General features: G+C 53.9%; 1 protein-coding gene across 1 annotated transcript in view; it reads left to right on the top strand.

Moving 5' to 3' along the window:
* fam50a (family with sequence similarity 50 member A) overlaps positions 1-15,352 on the top strand; it is a gene marked incomplete at its 5' end in the record, with an annotated part of 52,227 nt that extends 36,875 nt beyond the window's left edge. Inside the window, 4 exons of the mRNA XM_085978972.1 lie at positions 2,883-2,937; positions 11,978-12,026; positions 13,997-14,067; positions 15,206-15,352. Of these exons, the coding sequence (XP_085835098.1) occupies positions 2,883-2,937; positions 11,978-12,026; positions 13,997-14,067; positions 15,206-15,337 (307 nt within the window). The remainder of the gene's footprint in view (positions 1-2,882; positions 2,938-11,977; positions 12,027-13,996; positions 14,068-15,205) is intronic.
* Between the last annotated feature and the right edge of the window lie 342 nt (positions 15,353-15,694).

The following is a 15,694-nucleotide window of genomic DNA, read 5'->3' as shown; positions in this document are numbered from 1 at the left end:
GTGCACAGTTCTGGTCTCCATATCACACTTGGAGCACTGTGCACAGTTCTGGTCTCCATATCACACTTGGAGCACTGTACACAGTTCTGGTCTCCATATCACACTTGGAGCACTGTGCACAGTTCTGGTCTCCATATCACACTTGGAATACTGTGCACAGTTCTGGTCTCCATATCACACTTGGAGCACTGTACACAGTTCTGGTCTCCATATCACACTTGGAGCACTGTGCACAGTTCCGGTCTCCATATCACACTTGGAGCACTGTGCACAGTTCTGGTCTCCATATCACACTTGGAATACTGTGCACAGTTCTGGTCTCCATATCACACTTGGAGCACTGTGCACAGTTCTGGTCTCCATATCACACTAGGAGCACTGTGCACAGTTCCGGTCTCCATATCACACTTGGAGCACTGTGCACAGTTCTGGTCTCCATATCACACTTGGAATACTGTGCACAGTTCTGGTCTCCATATCACACTTGGAGCACTGTGCACAGTTCTGGTCTCCATATCACACTTGGCGCACTGTGCACAGTTCTGGTCTCCATATCACACTTGGAGCACTGTACACAGTTCTGGTCTCCATATCACACTTGGAATACTGTGCACAGTTCTGGTCTCCATATCACACTTGGAGCACTGTGCACAGTTCTGGTCTCCATATCACACTTGGAGCACTGTGCACAGTTCTGGTCTCCATATCACACTCAGAGCACTGTGCACAGTTCTGGTCTCCATATCACACCTGGAGCACTGTGCACAGTTCTGGTCTCCATATCACACTTGGAGCACTGTGCACAGTTCTGGTCTCCATATCACACTTGGACTGTGCACAGTTCTGTTCTCCATATCACACCTGGAGCACTGTGCACAGTTCTGGTCTCCATATCACACTTGGAGCACTGTGCACAGCTCTGGTCTCCATATCACACTCGGAGCACTGTGCACAGTTCTGGTCTCCATATCACACTTGGAGCACTGTGCACAGTTCTGGTCTCCATATCACACTTGGAGCACTGTGCACAGTTCTGGTCTCCATATCACACTTGGAGCACTGTGCACAGTTCTGGTCTCCATATCACACTTGGAGCACTAGGCACAGTTCTGGTCTCCACATCACACCTGGAGCACTGTGCACAGTTCTGGTCTCCATATCACACTCGGAGCACTGTGCACAGTTCTGGTCTCCATATCACACTTGGAGCACTGTACACAGTTCTGGCCTCCATATCACACTCGGAGCACTGTGCACAGTTCTGGTCTCCAAATCACACTTGGAACACTGTGCACAGTTCTGGTCTCCATATCACACTTGGAACACTGTGCACAGTTCTGGTCTCCATGTCACACTTGGAACACTGTGCACAGTTCTGGTCTCCATATCACACTTGGAGCACTGTGCACAGTTCTGGTCTCCATATCACACTTGGAACACTGTGCACAGTTCTGGTCTCCATATCACACTTGGAGCACTGTGCACAGTTCTGGTCTCCATATCACACTTGGAACACTGTGCACAGTTCTGGTCTCCATATCACACTAGGAATACTGTGCACAGTTCTGGTCTCCATATCACACTTGGAGCACTGTGCACAATTCTGATCTCCATATACCCTGGTTAGACCATACTTGGAGCACTGTGCACAGTTCTGGTCTCCATATACCCTGGTTAGACCACATTTGGAGCACTGTGCACAGTTCTGGTCTCCATATACCCTGGTTAGACTACATTTGGAGCACTGTGCACAGTTCTGATCTCCATATACCCTGGTTAGACCATACTTGGAGTACTGTGCACAGTTCTGGTCTCCATATACCCAGGTTAGACCACATTTGGAGCACTGTGCACAGTTCTGGTCTCCATATCACAAAAAAGTGTATAGAGGCATTGGAGAAGGTGCAAAAAATATTTAGGTAGGAGCAGGAGGAGGCCATTCAGCCCCTCGAGCCTGTTCCGCACTCAATGAGATCATGGCTGATCTGTATCTTAACTCCATCTACCTGACTTTATTCCGTGACCCTTAATATCATTTACAAGGATGATCCCAGAACTGAGATGTTATAACTATCAGGAAAGATTGAACAGGCTGGGGCACTTTTCTCGAGAAAAGAGAAGGTTGAGGGGTGACCTGATCGAGGTCTTTAAGATTATGAAGCGGTTTCGATAGGGTAGACGCAGAGAAGGTGTTTCCACTTGTGGGGGAGACCAGAACTAGGGGCCATCAATATAAGAGAGTCACTAATAAATCCAACCGGGAATTCAGGAGAAACTTCTTTCCCCAGAGAGTGGTGAGAATGTGGAACTCGCTCCCACAGGGAGTGGTCGAGGCGAATAGTGTAGATGTATTTAAGGGGGAAGCTGGATAAACACATGAGGGAGAAAGGAATAGAAGGATATGGTGATGGGGTGAGATGAAGAGGGTGGGAGGAGGCTGGTGTGGAGCAGAAACACCGGCACGGAGCAGAGGGGCCGAATGGCCTGTTTCTGGGCTGTGAATTCTTTGTAAATCTGCACTGGAAGTTTTTCATTAAAGGAAACTCTGTTAACCGGCAAAATTCAGGAGCAGGTTCAGGTAAGTTTTACTTCATATTAGTGACCGTTCCTGGATCTGTGGCCCTGTAATCGGGGTTCCTGCACTTGTTGCTAAGCAACAGGGACGCTTGGTCTGCGGCTGGAGTTCCTGCAGCTGTTGCTAAGCAACAGGGAAGCCTGGATTTGTTGCTGTGTACGGGGCTCTCATACCTTTTAACTATACCTCTCTGTAATCCGGACTTTATGATAACCCGGCACCCCGTTGGTGCCAGATAAACAAGAGTTTCCTGTATAATGCAGGAAACACAGATCTCCCTAAAATGTCAACACTGTTCTTTCCGCAGGTCTGCTGGTGTTGAGCAGCTGATGTACATCAAAGAGGATCTGATTATTCCACACGTAAGTGCCTCACGGGGCGGTTCAAACGCCGGTCAGACTTTGTACAATAAAGGAATGGTGTCGACTCCCGTTCACCGAGTGTCCTATCATCCAGATTTCCCCGGCTTTCCCCCGACGGCTCCCCGGCCGCGTGAGGCCCTCATTTTGTAACGCCCATGTCGCCGTGCCTCGCACACTCACTCTCTTCTCGTGCGTAAGGTGTGCCAGAGGAACGTACAAGAGGGGCTCCCCCGCCCCCCCAACCCACCACCCCAGTCCCGTCTACAGCCCGCACTTCCCCAGCAAGGGCTCACTGGGTGGCAATCAGAGAAACACACAGCCCAGGAGGAGGGCATTCGGCCCATGCCAACACTTTCATAGGCATATCTAATCCCACTCTCCCCCTCACTCCCCGCACCCTTTAATATCCCACCCAGTCTAATCCCACTCTCCTCCTCACTCCCCGTACCCTTTAATATCCCACCCAGTCTAATCCCACTCTCCCCCTCACTCCCCGCACCCTTTAATATCCCACCCAGTCTAATCCCACTCTCCCCCTCACTCCCCGCACCCTTTAATATCCCACCCAGTCTAATCCCACTCTCCTCCTCACTCCCCGCACCCTTTAATATCCCACCCAGTCTAATCCCATTCTCCCCCTCACTCCCCGTACCCTTTAATATCCCACCCAGTCTAATCCCACTCTCCCCCTCACTCCCCGCACCCGTTAATATCCCACCCAGTCTAATCCCACTCTCCCCTCACTCCCCGTACCCTTTAATATCCCACCCAGTCTAATCCCACTCTCCCCTCACTCCCCGCACCCTTTAATATCCCACCCAGTCTAATCCCACTCTTCCCCCTCACTCCCCGTACCCTTTAATATCCCACCCAGTCTAATCCCACTCTCCCCCGCACTCCCCGTACCCTTTAATATCCCACCCAGTCTAATCCCACTCTCCCCCTCACTCCCCGCACCCTTTAATATCCCACCCAGTCTAATCCCACTCTCCCCCTCACTCCCCGCACCCTTTAATATCCCACTCAGTCTAATCCCATTCTCCCCCTCACTCCCCGTACCCTTTAATATCCCACCCAGTCTAATCCCACTCTCCCCCTCACTCCCCGCACCCTTTAATATCCCACCCAGTCTAATCCCACTCTCCCCCTCACTCCCCGTACCCTTTAATATCCCACCCAGTCTAATCCCACTCTCCCCCTCACTCCCCGTACCCTTTAATATCCCACCCAGTCTAATCCCACCCTCCCCCTCACTCCCCGCACCCTTTAATATCCCACCCAGTCTAATCCCACTCTCCCCCTCACTCCCCGCACCCTTTAATATCCCACCCAGTCTAATCCCACTCTCCCCCTCACTCCCCGCACCCTTTAATATCCCACCCAGTCTAATCCCATTCTCCCCCTCACTCCCCGTACCCTTTAATATCCCACCCAGTCTAATCCCACTCTCCCCCTCACTCCCCGCACCCTTTAATATCCCACCCAGTCTAATCCCACTCTCCCCTCACTCCCCGTACCCTTTAATATCCCACCCAGTCTAATCCCACTCCCCCTCACTCCCCGCACCCTTTAATATCCCACCCAGTCTAATCCCATTCTCCCCCTCACTCCCCGTACCCTTTAATATCCCACCCAGTCTAATCCCACTCTCCCCCTCACTCCCCGCACCCTTTAATATCCCACCCAGTCTAATCCCACTCTCCCTCACTCCCCGTACCCTTTAATATCCCACCCAGTCTAATCCCACTCTCCCCTCACTCCCCGCACCCTTTAATATCCCACCCAGTCTAATCCCACTCTCCCCCTCACTCCCCGTACCCTTTAATATCCCACCCAGTCTAATCCCACTCTCCCCCTCACTCCCCGTACCCTTTAATATCCCACCCAGTCTAATCCCACTCTCCCCCTCACTCCCCGCACCCATTAATATCCCACCCAGTCTAATCCCACTCTCCCCCTCACTCCCCGCACCCTTTAATATCCCACCCAGTCTAATCCCATTCTCCCCCTCACTCCCCGTACCCTTTAATATCCCACCCAGTCTAATCCCACTCTCCCCCTCCCCGCACCCTTTAATATCCCACCCAGTCTAATCCCACTCTCCCCCTCACTCCCCGTACCCTTTAATATCCCACCCAGTCTAATCCCACCTCTCCCCCTCACTCCCCGCACCCTTTAATATCCCACCCAGTCTAATCCCACTCTCCCCCTCACTCCCCGCACCCTTTAATATCCCACCCAGTCTAATCCCACTCTCCCCCTCACTCCCCGCACCCTTTAATATCCCACCCAGTCTAATCCCACTCTCCCCCTCACTCCCCGTACCCTTTAATATCCCACCCAGTCTAATCCCACTCTCCCCCTCACTCCCCGCACCCTTTAATATCCCACCCAGTCTAATCCCACTCTCCCCCCACTCCCCGTACCCTTTAATATCCCACTCAGTCTAATCCCACTCTCCCCCTCACTCCCCGCACCCTTTAATATCCCACCCAGTCTAATCCCACTCTCCCCCTCACTCCCCGCACCCTTTAATATCCCACCCAGTCTAATCCCATTCTCCCCCTCACTCCCCGTACCCTTTAATATCCCACCCAGTCTAATCCCACTCTCCCCCTCACTCCCCGCACCCTTTAATATCCCACCCAGTCTAATCCCACTCTCCCCCTCACTCCCGTACCCTTTCATATCCCACCCAGTCTAATCCCACCCTCCCCCTCACTCCCCGCACCCTTTAATATCCCACCCAGTCTAATCCCACTCTCCCCTCACTCCCCGCACCCTTTAATATCCCACCCAGTCTAATCCCACTCTCCCCCTCACTCCCCGCAACCTTTAATATCCCACCCAGTCTAATCCCATTCTCCCCCTCACTCCCCGTACCCTTTAATATCCCACCCAGTCTAATCCCACTCTCCCCCTCACTCCCCGCACCCTTTAATATCCCACCCAGTCTAATCCCACTCTCCCCTCACTCCCCGTACCCTTTAATATCCCACCCAGTCTAATCCCACTCTCCCCTCACTCCCCGCACCCTTTAATATCCCACCCAGTCTAATCCCACTCTCCCCCTCACTCCCCGTACCCTTTAATATCCCACCCAGTCTAATTCCACTCTCCCCCTCACTCCCCGTACCCTTTAATATCCCACCCAGTCTAATCCCACTCTCCCCCTCACTCCCCGCACCCTTTAATATCCCACCCAGTCTAATCCCACTCTCCCCCTCACTCCCCGCACCCTTTAATATCCCACCCAGTCTAATCCCATTCTCCCCCTCACTCCCCGTACCCTTTAATATCCCACCCAGTCTAATCCCACTCTCCCCCTCACTCCCCGTACCCTTTAATATCCCACCCAGTCTAATCCCACCCTCCCCCTCACTCCCCGCACCCTTTAATATCCCACCCAGTCTAATCCCACTCTCCCCCTTACTCCCCGCACCCTTTAATATCCCACCCAGTCTAATCCCACTCTCCCCCTCACTCCCCGCACCCTTTAATATCCCACCCAGTCTAATCCCATTCTGCCCCTCACTCCCCGTACCCTTTAATATCCCACCCAGTCTAATCCCACTCTCCCCCTCACTCCCCGCACCCTTTAATATCCCACCCAGTCTAATCCCACTCTCCCCCCACTCCCCGTACCCTTTAATATCCCACCCAGTCTAATCCCACTCTCCCCCTCACTCCCCGCACCCTTTAATATCCCACCCAGTCTAATCCCACTCTCCCCCCCACTCCCCGTACCCTTTAATATCCCACCCAGTCTAATCCCACTCTCCCCCTCACTCCCCGCACCCTTTAATATCCCACCCAGTCTAATCCCACTCTCCCCTCACTCCCCGCACCCTTTAATATCCCACCCAGTCTAATCCCACTCTCCCCCCACTCCCCGTACCCTTTAATATCCCACCCAGTCTAATCCCACTCTCCCCCTCACTCCCCGCACCCTTTAATATCCCACCCAGTCTAATCCCACTCTCCCCCTCACTCCCCGCACCCTTTAATATCCCACCCAGTCTAATCCCACTCTCCCCCTCACTCCCCGTACCCTTTAATATCCCACCCAGTCTAATCCCACTCTCCCCCCCACTCCCCGTACCCTTTAATATCCCACCCAGTCTAATCCCACTCTCCCCCTCACTCCCCGCACCCTTTAATATCCCACCCAGTCTCATCCCACTCTCCCCTCACTCCCCGCACCCTTTAATATCCCACCCAGTCTAATCCCACTCTCCCCCTCACTCCCCACACCCTTTAATATCCCACCCAGTCTAATCCCACTCTCCCCCTCACTCCCCGTACCCTTTAATATCCCACCCAGTCTAATCCCACTCTCCCCCTCACTCCCTGCACCCTTTAATATCCCACCCAGTCTAATCCCACTCTCCCCTCACTCCCCGCACCCTTTAATATCCCACCCAGTCTAATCCCACTCTCCCCCTCACTCCCCGCACCCTTTAATATCCCACCCAGTCTAATCCCACTCTCCCCCTCACTCCCCGCACCCTTTAATATCCCACCCAGTCTAATCCCACTCTCCCCCTCGCTCCCCGCACCCTTTAATATCCCACCCAGTCTAATCCCACTCTCCCCTCACTCCCCGCACCCTTTAATATCCCACCCAGTCTAATCCCACTCTCCCCCTCACTCCCCATACCCTTTAATATCCCACCCAGTCTAATCCCACTCTCCCCCTCACTCCCTGCACCTTTTAATATCCCACCCAGTCTAATCCCACTCTCCACCTCACTCCCCGTACCCTTTAATATCCCACCCAGTCTAATCCCACTCTCCCCCTCACTCCCCATACCCTTTAATATCCCACCCAGTCTAATCCCACTCTCCCCCTCACTCCCTGCACCTTTTAATATCCCACCCCGTCTAATCCCACTCTCCCCCTCACTCCCTGTACCCTTTAATATCCCACCCAGTCTAATCCCACTCTCCCCCTCACTCCCCGTACCCTTTAATATCCCACCCAGTCTAATCCCACTCTCCCCCTCACTCCCTGCACCTTTTAATATCCCACCCAGTCTAATCCCACTCTCCCCCTCACTCCCTGCACCTTTTAATATCCCACCCAGTCTAATCCCACTCTCCCCCTCACTCCCTGTACCCTTTAATATCCCACCCAGTCTAATCCCACTCTCCCCCTCACTCCCTGTACCCTTTAATATCCCACCCAGTCTAATCCCACTCTCCCCCTCACTCCCCGCACCTTTTAATATCCCACCCAGTCTAATCCCACTCTCCACCTCACTCCCCGTACCCTTTAATATCCCACCCAGTCTAATCCCACTCTCCCCCTCACTCCCCGCACCCTTTAATATCCCACCCAGTCTAATCCCACTCTCCCCCTCACTCCCCGTACCCTTTAATATCCCACCCAGTCTAATCCCACTCTCCCCCTCACTCCCTGCACCTTTTAATATCCCACCCCGTCTAATCCCACTCTCCCCCTCACTCCCCGCACCCTTTAATATCCCACCCAGTCTAATCCCACTCTCCCCTCACTCCCCGTACCCTTTAATATCCCACCCAGTCTAATCCCACTCTCCCCCTCACTCCCTGCACCTTTTAATATCCCACCCAGTCTAATCCCACTCTCCACCTCACTCCCCGTACCCTTTAATATCCCACCCAGTCTAATCCCACTCTCCCCCTCACTCCCCGCACCCTTTAATATCCCACCCAGTCTAATCCCACTCTCCCCCTCACTCCCCGCACCCTTTAATATCCCACCCAGTCTAATCCCACTCTCCCCCTCACTCCCCGTACCCTTTAATATCCCACCCAGTCTAATCCCACTCTCCCCCTCACTCCCTGCACCTTTTAATATCCCACCCCGTCTAATCCCACTCTCCCCCTCACTCCCCGCACCCTTTAATATCCCACCCAGTCTAATCCCACTCTCCCACTCACTCCCCGCACCCTTTAATATCCCACCCAGTCTAATCCCACTCTCCCCCTCACTCCCCGTACCCTTTAATATCCCACCCTGTCTAATCCCACTCTCCCCCTCACTCCCCGCACCCTTTAATATCCCACCCAGTCTAATCCCACTCTCCCCTCATTCCCCGCACCCTTTAATATCCCACCCAGTCTAATCCCACTCTCCCACTCACTCCCCGCACCCTTTAATATCCCACCCAGTCTAATCCCACTCTCCCCCTCACTCCCCGTACCCTTTAATATCCCACCCAGTCTAATCGCACTCTCCCCCTCACTCCCTGTACCCTTTAATATCCCACCCAGTCTAATCCCACTCTCCCCCTCACTCCCCGTACCCTTTAATATCCCACCCAGTCTAATCCCACTCTCCCCCTCACTCCCCGCACCCTTTAATATCCCACCCAGTCTAATCCCACTCTCCCCCTCACTCCCCGTACCCTTTAATATCCCACCCAGTCTAATCCCACTCTCCCCCTCACTCCCTGCACCTTTTAATATCCCACCCCGTCTAATCCCACTCTCCCCCTCACTCCCCGCACCCTTTAATATCCCACCCAGTCTAATCCCACTCTCCCACTCACTCCCCGCACCCTTTAATATCCCACCCAGTCTAATCCCACTCTCCCCCTCACTCCCCGTACCCTTTAATATCCCACCCTGTCTAATCCCACTCTCCCCCTCACTCCCCGCACCCTTTAATATCCCACCCAGTCTAATCCCACTCTCCCCTCATTCCCCGCACCCTTTAATATCCCACCCAGTCTAATCCCACTCTCCCACTCACTCCCCGCACCCTTTAATATCCCACCCAGTCTAATCCCACTCTCCCCCTCACTCCCCGTACCCTTTAATATCCCACCCAGTCTAATCGCACTCTCCCCCTCACTCCCTGTACCCTTTAATATCCCACCCAGTCTAATCCCACTCTCCCCCTCACTCCCCGTACCCTTTAATATCCCACCCAGTCTAATCCCACTCTCCCCTCACTCCCCACACCCTTTAATATCCCACCCAGTCTAATCCCACTCTCCCCCTCACTCCCCGCACCCTTTAATATCCCACCCAGTCTAATCCCACTCTCCCCCTCGCTCCCCGCACCCTTTAATATCCCACCCAGTCTAATCCCACTCTCCCCCTCGCTCCCCGCACCCTTTAATATCCCACCCAGTCTAATCCCACTCTCCCCCTCACTCCCCGCACCCTTTAATATCCCACCCAGTCTAATCCCACTCTCTCCCTCACTCCCCATACCCTTTAATATCCCACCCAGTCTAATCCCACTCTCCCCCTCACTCCCCACACCCTTTAATATCCCACCCAGTCTAATCCCACTCTCCCCCTCACTCCCCGCACCCTTTAATATCCCACCCAGTCTAATCCCACTCTCCCCCTCACTCCCCACACCCTTTAATATCCCACCCAGTCTAATCCCATTCTCCCCCTCACTCCCCGCACCCTTTAATATCCCACCCAGTCTAATCCCACTCTCCCCCTCACTCCCCGTACCCTTTAATATCCCACCCAGTCTAATCCCACTCTCCCCCTCACTCCCCGTACCCTTTAATATCCCACCCAGTCTAATCCCACTCTCCCCCTCACTCCCCGCACCCTTTAATATCCCACCCAGTCTAATCCCACTCTCCCCTCACTCCCCGCACCCTTTAATATCCCACCCAGTCTAATCCCATTCTCCCCCTCACTCCCCGCACCCTTTAATATCCCACCCAGTCTAATCCCACTCTCCCCCTCACTCCCCGTACCCTTTAATATCCCACCCAGTCTAATCCCACTCGCCTCACTCCCCGCACCCTTTAATATCCCACCCAGTCTAATCCCACTCTCCCCCTCGCTCCCCGTACCCTTTAATATCCCACCCAGTCTAATCCCACTCTCCCCCTCACTCCCCGCACCCTTTAATATCCCACCCAGTCTAATCCCACTCTCCCCCTCACTCCCCGCACCCTTTAATATCCCACCCAGTCTAATCCCATTCTCCCCCTCACTCCCCGCCCCCTTTAATATCCCACCCAGTCTAATCCCACTCCTGCTCTTTGAGAGAGCTAGCACAGGCGCGATGGGCTGAATTGCCTCCCTCTGTGCTGTAAACTTCTATGATTGAGTGTCAGTTTGTGGCAGAGGACTGCGCTCTGTAAACACCCTCCGTCCATCCTCCCCTTCAGTTTTCGTATGGCGATCGTTAAATATGTGCCCCCTTGTAACCCCCCCCATTCTCAATTCCTGCTGCCACCCTCGTAACCTTGTCGTAACTTCGCACCGCCGTACCCTGCCCCCAGTGCTCTGCAGTTGTCTATTCTGCCATCTTTATTTATACGGCACGAACTGCCTGACAATTCAGCGTTATCCGCTTGCATCTGTTGCACGCGGCAGGCTGTGACTACTGTGCATATCTCAGGGCCGAGCAAGCAGCGGGATGTCTTCACTCCGCAGTGGAGCAAGATTGTCGCGGAGGGGAGGGTGAAACTCTCACTGTAGGGAGATGGAGGGTGAACCCCTCACTGTAGGGAGATGGAGGGTGAACGTCTCTCTGTAGGGAGATGGAGGGTGAATATGTCGAGGAACCAACTAGAGATCAGGCCATCTTAAACTGGGTATTATGTAATGAGAAAGGAATAATTAGCAATCTTGTTGTGCGAGGCCCCTTGGGGCGGAGCGATCATAATATGATAGAATTCTTCATTAAGATGGAGAGTGAAGTATTTGACTCAGAGACTAGGGTCCTGAATTTAAATAAAGGAAACTGCGATGGTGTGAGGCGCGAGTTGGTTAGGATTGATTGGGGAATGTTACTCCAAGGGTTGACGGTGGATAGGCAATGGCAAACATTTAAAGATCGCATGGATGAATTACAGAATTTGTTCATCCCTGTTTGGCATAAAAATAAAACAAAAAAGGTGAATCAACCATGGCTAACAAGGGAAATCAGGGATAGCATAAGATCCAAGGAGAGGACATATAAATTGGCCAGAAAAAGCAGCAAACCTGAGGGTTGGGAGCAGTTTAGAGTGGCAGGATGTCTCCTGCGCCTGTAAAGCCTGTCTCAGTGACTTCTCCTTTGCTCCCACAGCATCACACCTTCTACGATTTCATCGTGACCAAAGCGAGAGGCAAAAGTGGTGAGTCCCCCCCCCCCACTTTCACGAATAGCGCGAGGCTCTGCGCGATGACCCGTGACCTGAACCGTGTCCTGCCGCCCTGTTTAAAGGTCTTCAGTGTAAGCGAGCTCTGTGGAAAAGGAATCCTTTTCACAGAATCAAAGAACTAGTGCACGGCACTGAAGGTGGCCATTCGGACCATCCAGTCTGTGCCGGCACGTTCGAAGAGCAATCCAGTTAGTCCCACTCCCCATCCCGCTCTTTCCCCGTATCCCGGCAAATTTTCTCCTTCCAATATTTCTCCGATTCCCTTTCGGAGGCTACTATTGAATCTTTATCCGCCGCCCTCTCAGGGAGCGCATTCCAGATCCTGACCACTCGCTGCGTAAAAATGTTTTTCATCATGTTGCCTCTGGTTCTATCTAAACTCCTCATGAGTTTAAACACCTCTATCAAATCTCCCCTTAACCTTCTCTGCTCTAAGGAGAACAATCCCAGCTTCTCCAGTCTCTCCACATCACTGAAGTCCCTCATCCCTGGTACCATTCTGGTCAATCTCCCCTTAACCTTCTCTGCTCCAAGGAGAACAATCCCAGCTTCTCCAGTCTCTCCGCATCACTGAAGTTCGTCATCCCTGGTACCATTCTGGTCAATCTCCCCTTAACTTTCTCTGCTCTAAGGAGAACAACCCCAGCTTCTCCAGTCTCTCCACATCACTGAAGTCCCTCATCCCTGGTACTATTCTGGTCAATCTCCCCTTAACCTTCTCTGCTCTAAGGAGAACAACCCCAGCTTCTCCAGTCTCTCCACATCACTGAAGTCCCTCATCCCTGGGACCATTCTGGTCAATCTCCTCTGCACCCTCTCCAAGGCCTTCACAGAATTAGGGGTTACGGGGAGAGGGCAGGGAAGTGGACGTGAGTCTAGGTTCAGATCAGCCATGATCCTATTGAATGGCGGAGCAGGCCCGAGGGGCCGTGTGGCCTACTCCTGCTCCTACTTCTTATGTTCTTATGTCCTTTCCTAAAGTACAGTGGCCCAGGACTGGACGCAATTCTCCAGCTAGGGACCCAACTGGCGGGTTTGTCCAGGTTCAACACAACTTTCTCACTTTTCTCTCCCTTTCCAACTCACTTGCTACCGTCCCCCTCCCCCACACCTCTGACCCAGAAGGTCGTGGGTTCAAGACCCCCCCCCCCCTCCAGGCTTTGAGCCCACAGTGCCAGCCGACACCAGGACCATCAGCATTTGGCTGGAGGTACCCGTTGGGGCAGGGGCAGCCCCGGGTGCCAAGCTGGGAGTTGAGCTGGGTGTGTGTGGGTGCGGGGGGGGGTGGGGGTGGTTAACGAAGGGACTGCGACTCGGCTGGGACGCCCAATGACCTTTTCCTTATCCTGCGCTGCGAGCAGACCGGGGATCCTATCGAAGGGGGCGAACTGGAGCAGGGGATGGCAGGAATGACGTATGAGGAGAGATTGGGTCGATTGGGCTTATACTCGCTGGAGTTTAGAAGAATGAGAGGGGATCTCATTGAAACTTATAAAATTCTGACAGGACTGGACAGACTAGATGCAGGAAGGATGTTCCCGATGGCGGGGGAGTCCAGAACCAGGGGTCACAGTCTAAGGATAAGGGGTAAGCCATTTAGGACTGAGATGAGGAGGAATTTCTTCACCCAGAGAGTGGTGAACCTGTGGAATTCTCTACCACAGAAGGCAGTTGAGGCCAATTCATCAAATATATTCAAGAAGGAGTTGGATATATTTCTTAAGGCTAAAGGGATCAAGGGATATGGGGAGAAAGCAGGGACAAGGTACTGAATTTGGATGATCAGCCATGATCGCAGTGAATGGCGGAGCAGGCTCGAGGGGCCGAATGGTCTCCTCCTGCTCCTATCTTCTATGTTTCTATGTAACAGCGCTGGGCTTGGTGTGCCCTTGGTAAATCCTGTCCTTTCTTCTGCTCTTCCACCCCACCCCCACTCTTCGCAGGACCTCTGTTCAGCTTCGATGTCCATGAAGACGTTCGCTTGCTGAGCGATGCGACGGTGGAGAAAGACGAGGTAGGTCGAACCCGCAGTTGGCCGCAGCGCTGCGTCCCCATCCCGCCTGCTCCAGCCAGCACTGTCGGAGGGGCGGTACTGAGGGAGCGCCGCACTGTCGGAGGGGCGGTACTGAGGGAGCGCCGCACTGTCGGAGGGGCGGTACTGAGGGAGCGCCGCACTGTCGGAGGGGCGGTACTGAGGGAGCGCCGCACTGTCAGAGGGACGGTACTGAGGGAGCGCCGCACTGTCGGAGGGGCGGTACTGAGGGAGCGCCGCACTGTCGGAGGGGCGGTACTGAGGGAGCGCCACACTGTCGGAGGGGCGGTACTGAGGGAGCGCCGCACTGTCGGAGGGGCGGTACTGAGGGAGCGCCGCACTGTCGGAGGGGCAGTACTGAGGGAGCGCCGCACTGTTGGAGGGGCGGTACTGAGGGAGCGCCGCACTGTCGGAGGGGCAGTACTGAGGGAGCGCCGCACTGTCAGAGGGGCAGTACTGAGGGAGTGCCGCACTGTCGGAGGGGCAGTGCTGAGGGAGCACCGCACTGTTGTTGGGGCGGTACTGAGGGACCGCCGCACTGTCGGAGGGGCAGTACTGAGGGAGCGCCGCACTGTTGTAGGGCGGTACTGAGGGACCGCCGCACTGTCGGAGGGGTGGTACTGAGGGAGCGCCGCACTGTCGGAGGGGCGGTACTGAGGGAGCGCCGCACTGTCGGAGGGGCAGTACTGAGGGAGTGCCGCACTGTCGGAGGTGTTGTCTTTCGGGATGAGACGCTAAACCCGAGGCCCCCGTCTGCCCTCTCAGGTGGATGTAAAAGATCCCACGGCCACTATTGGAAGAAGAGCAGGGGGGAGTTCTCCCCGGTGTCCTGGGGCCAATATTTATCCCTCAACCAACATCACTAAAACAGATGATCTGGTCATTTATCACATTGCTGTCTGTGGGAGCTTGCTGTGTGCAAATTGGATGCCACGTTTCCTACATTACAACAGTGACCACATTTTTTTAAAAGTCCTTCATTGGCTGTGAAGGGCTTTGGGACGTCCTGAGGTGGTGAAAGGTGCTGGAGAAATGGGAGTCTGTCTTTTAATAAAGGAAAATCGAATCCATTTCTCTTGCAACATATTAAAACTGATTATTTCCCCCTCCCGCCTTCAAGTCTCACGCTGGGAAAGTGGTCCTCAGGAACTGGTACGAGAAGAACAAACACATTTTCCCAGCGAGTCGTTGGGAACCGTACGATCCGGAAAAAAAATGGGACAAGTACACGGTAAGTGGGCGTAAGAATTAACCTCCCCGCTCCTTCCCCTCCGAGTCACAAAGTCGTGGGTTCGAGCCCCCACTCCAGAGAATTGATCACCATAATCCAGGCCCGACACTCCCCCGGTGCCAGGACTGAGGGAGGGTGTCTGTATTTACAGGGGGTCCCCGGGAGTGTGTCTGTATTTACAGGGGGTCCCCGGGAGTGTGTCAGTATTTACAAGGGGTCCCGGGGAGTGTGTCAGTATTTACAGAGGGTCCCCGGGAGTGTGTCAGTATTTACAGGGAGTCTCCGGGAGTGTGTCAGTATTTACAGGGGGTCCCCGGGAGTGTGTCAGTATTTACAGGGGGTCCCCGGGAGTGTGTCAGTATTTACAGGGGGTCCCCG

The sequence above is a fragment of the Somniosus microcephalus genome, unplaced genomic scaffold (assembly GCF_052327205.1).
Source record: "Somniosus microcephalus isolate GS21.2 unplaced genomic scaffold, FLI_Smic_1.0 unresolved_chr7, whole genome shotgun sequence".
NCBI classification, from domain to species: Eukaryota; Metazoa; Chordata; class Chondrichthyes; order Squaliformes; family Somniosidae; genus Somniosus; species Somniosus microcephalus.
The sequence above is the reverse complement of the archived record's forward strand: the minus strand, read 5'-3'. Positions and strand labels throughout refer to the sequence as shown.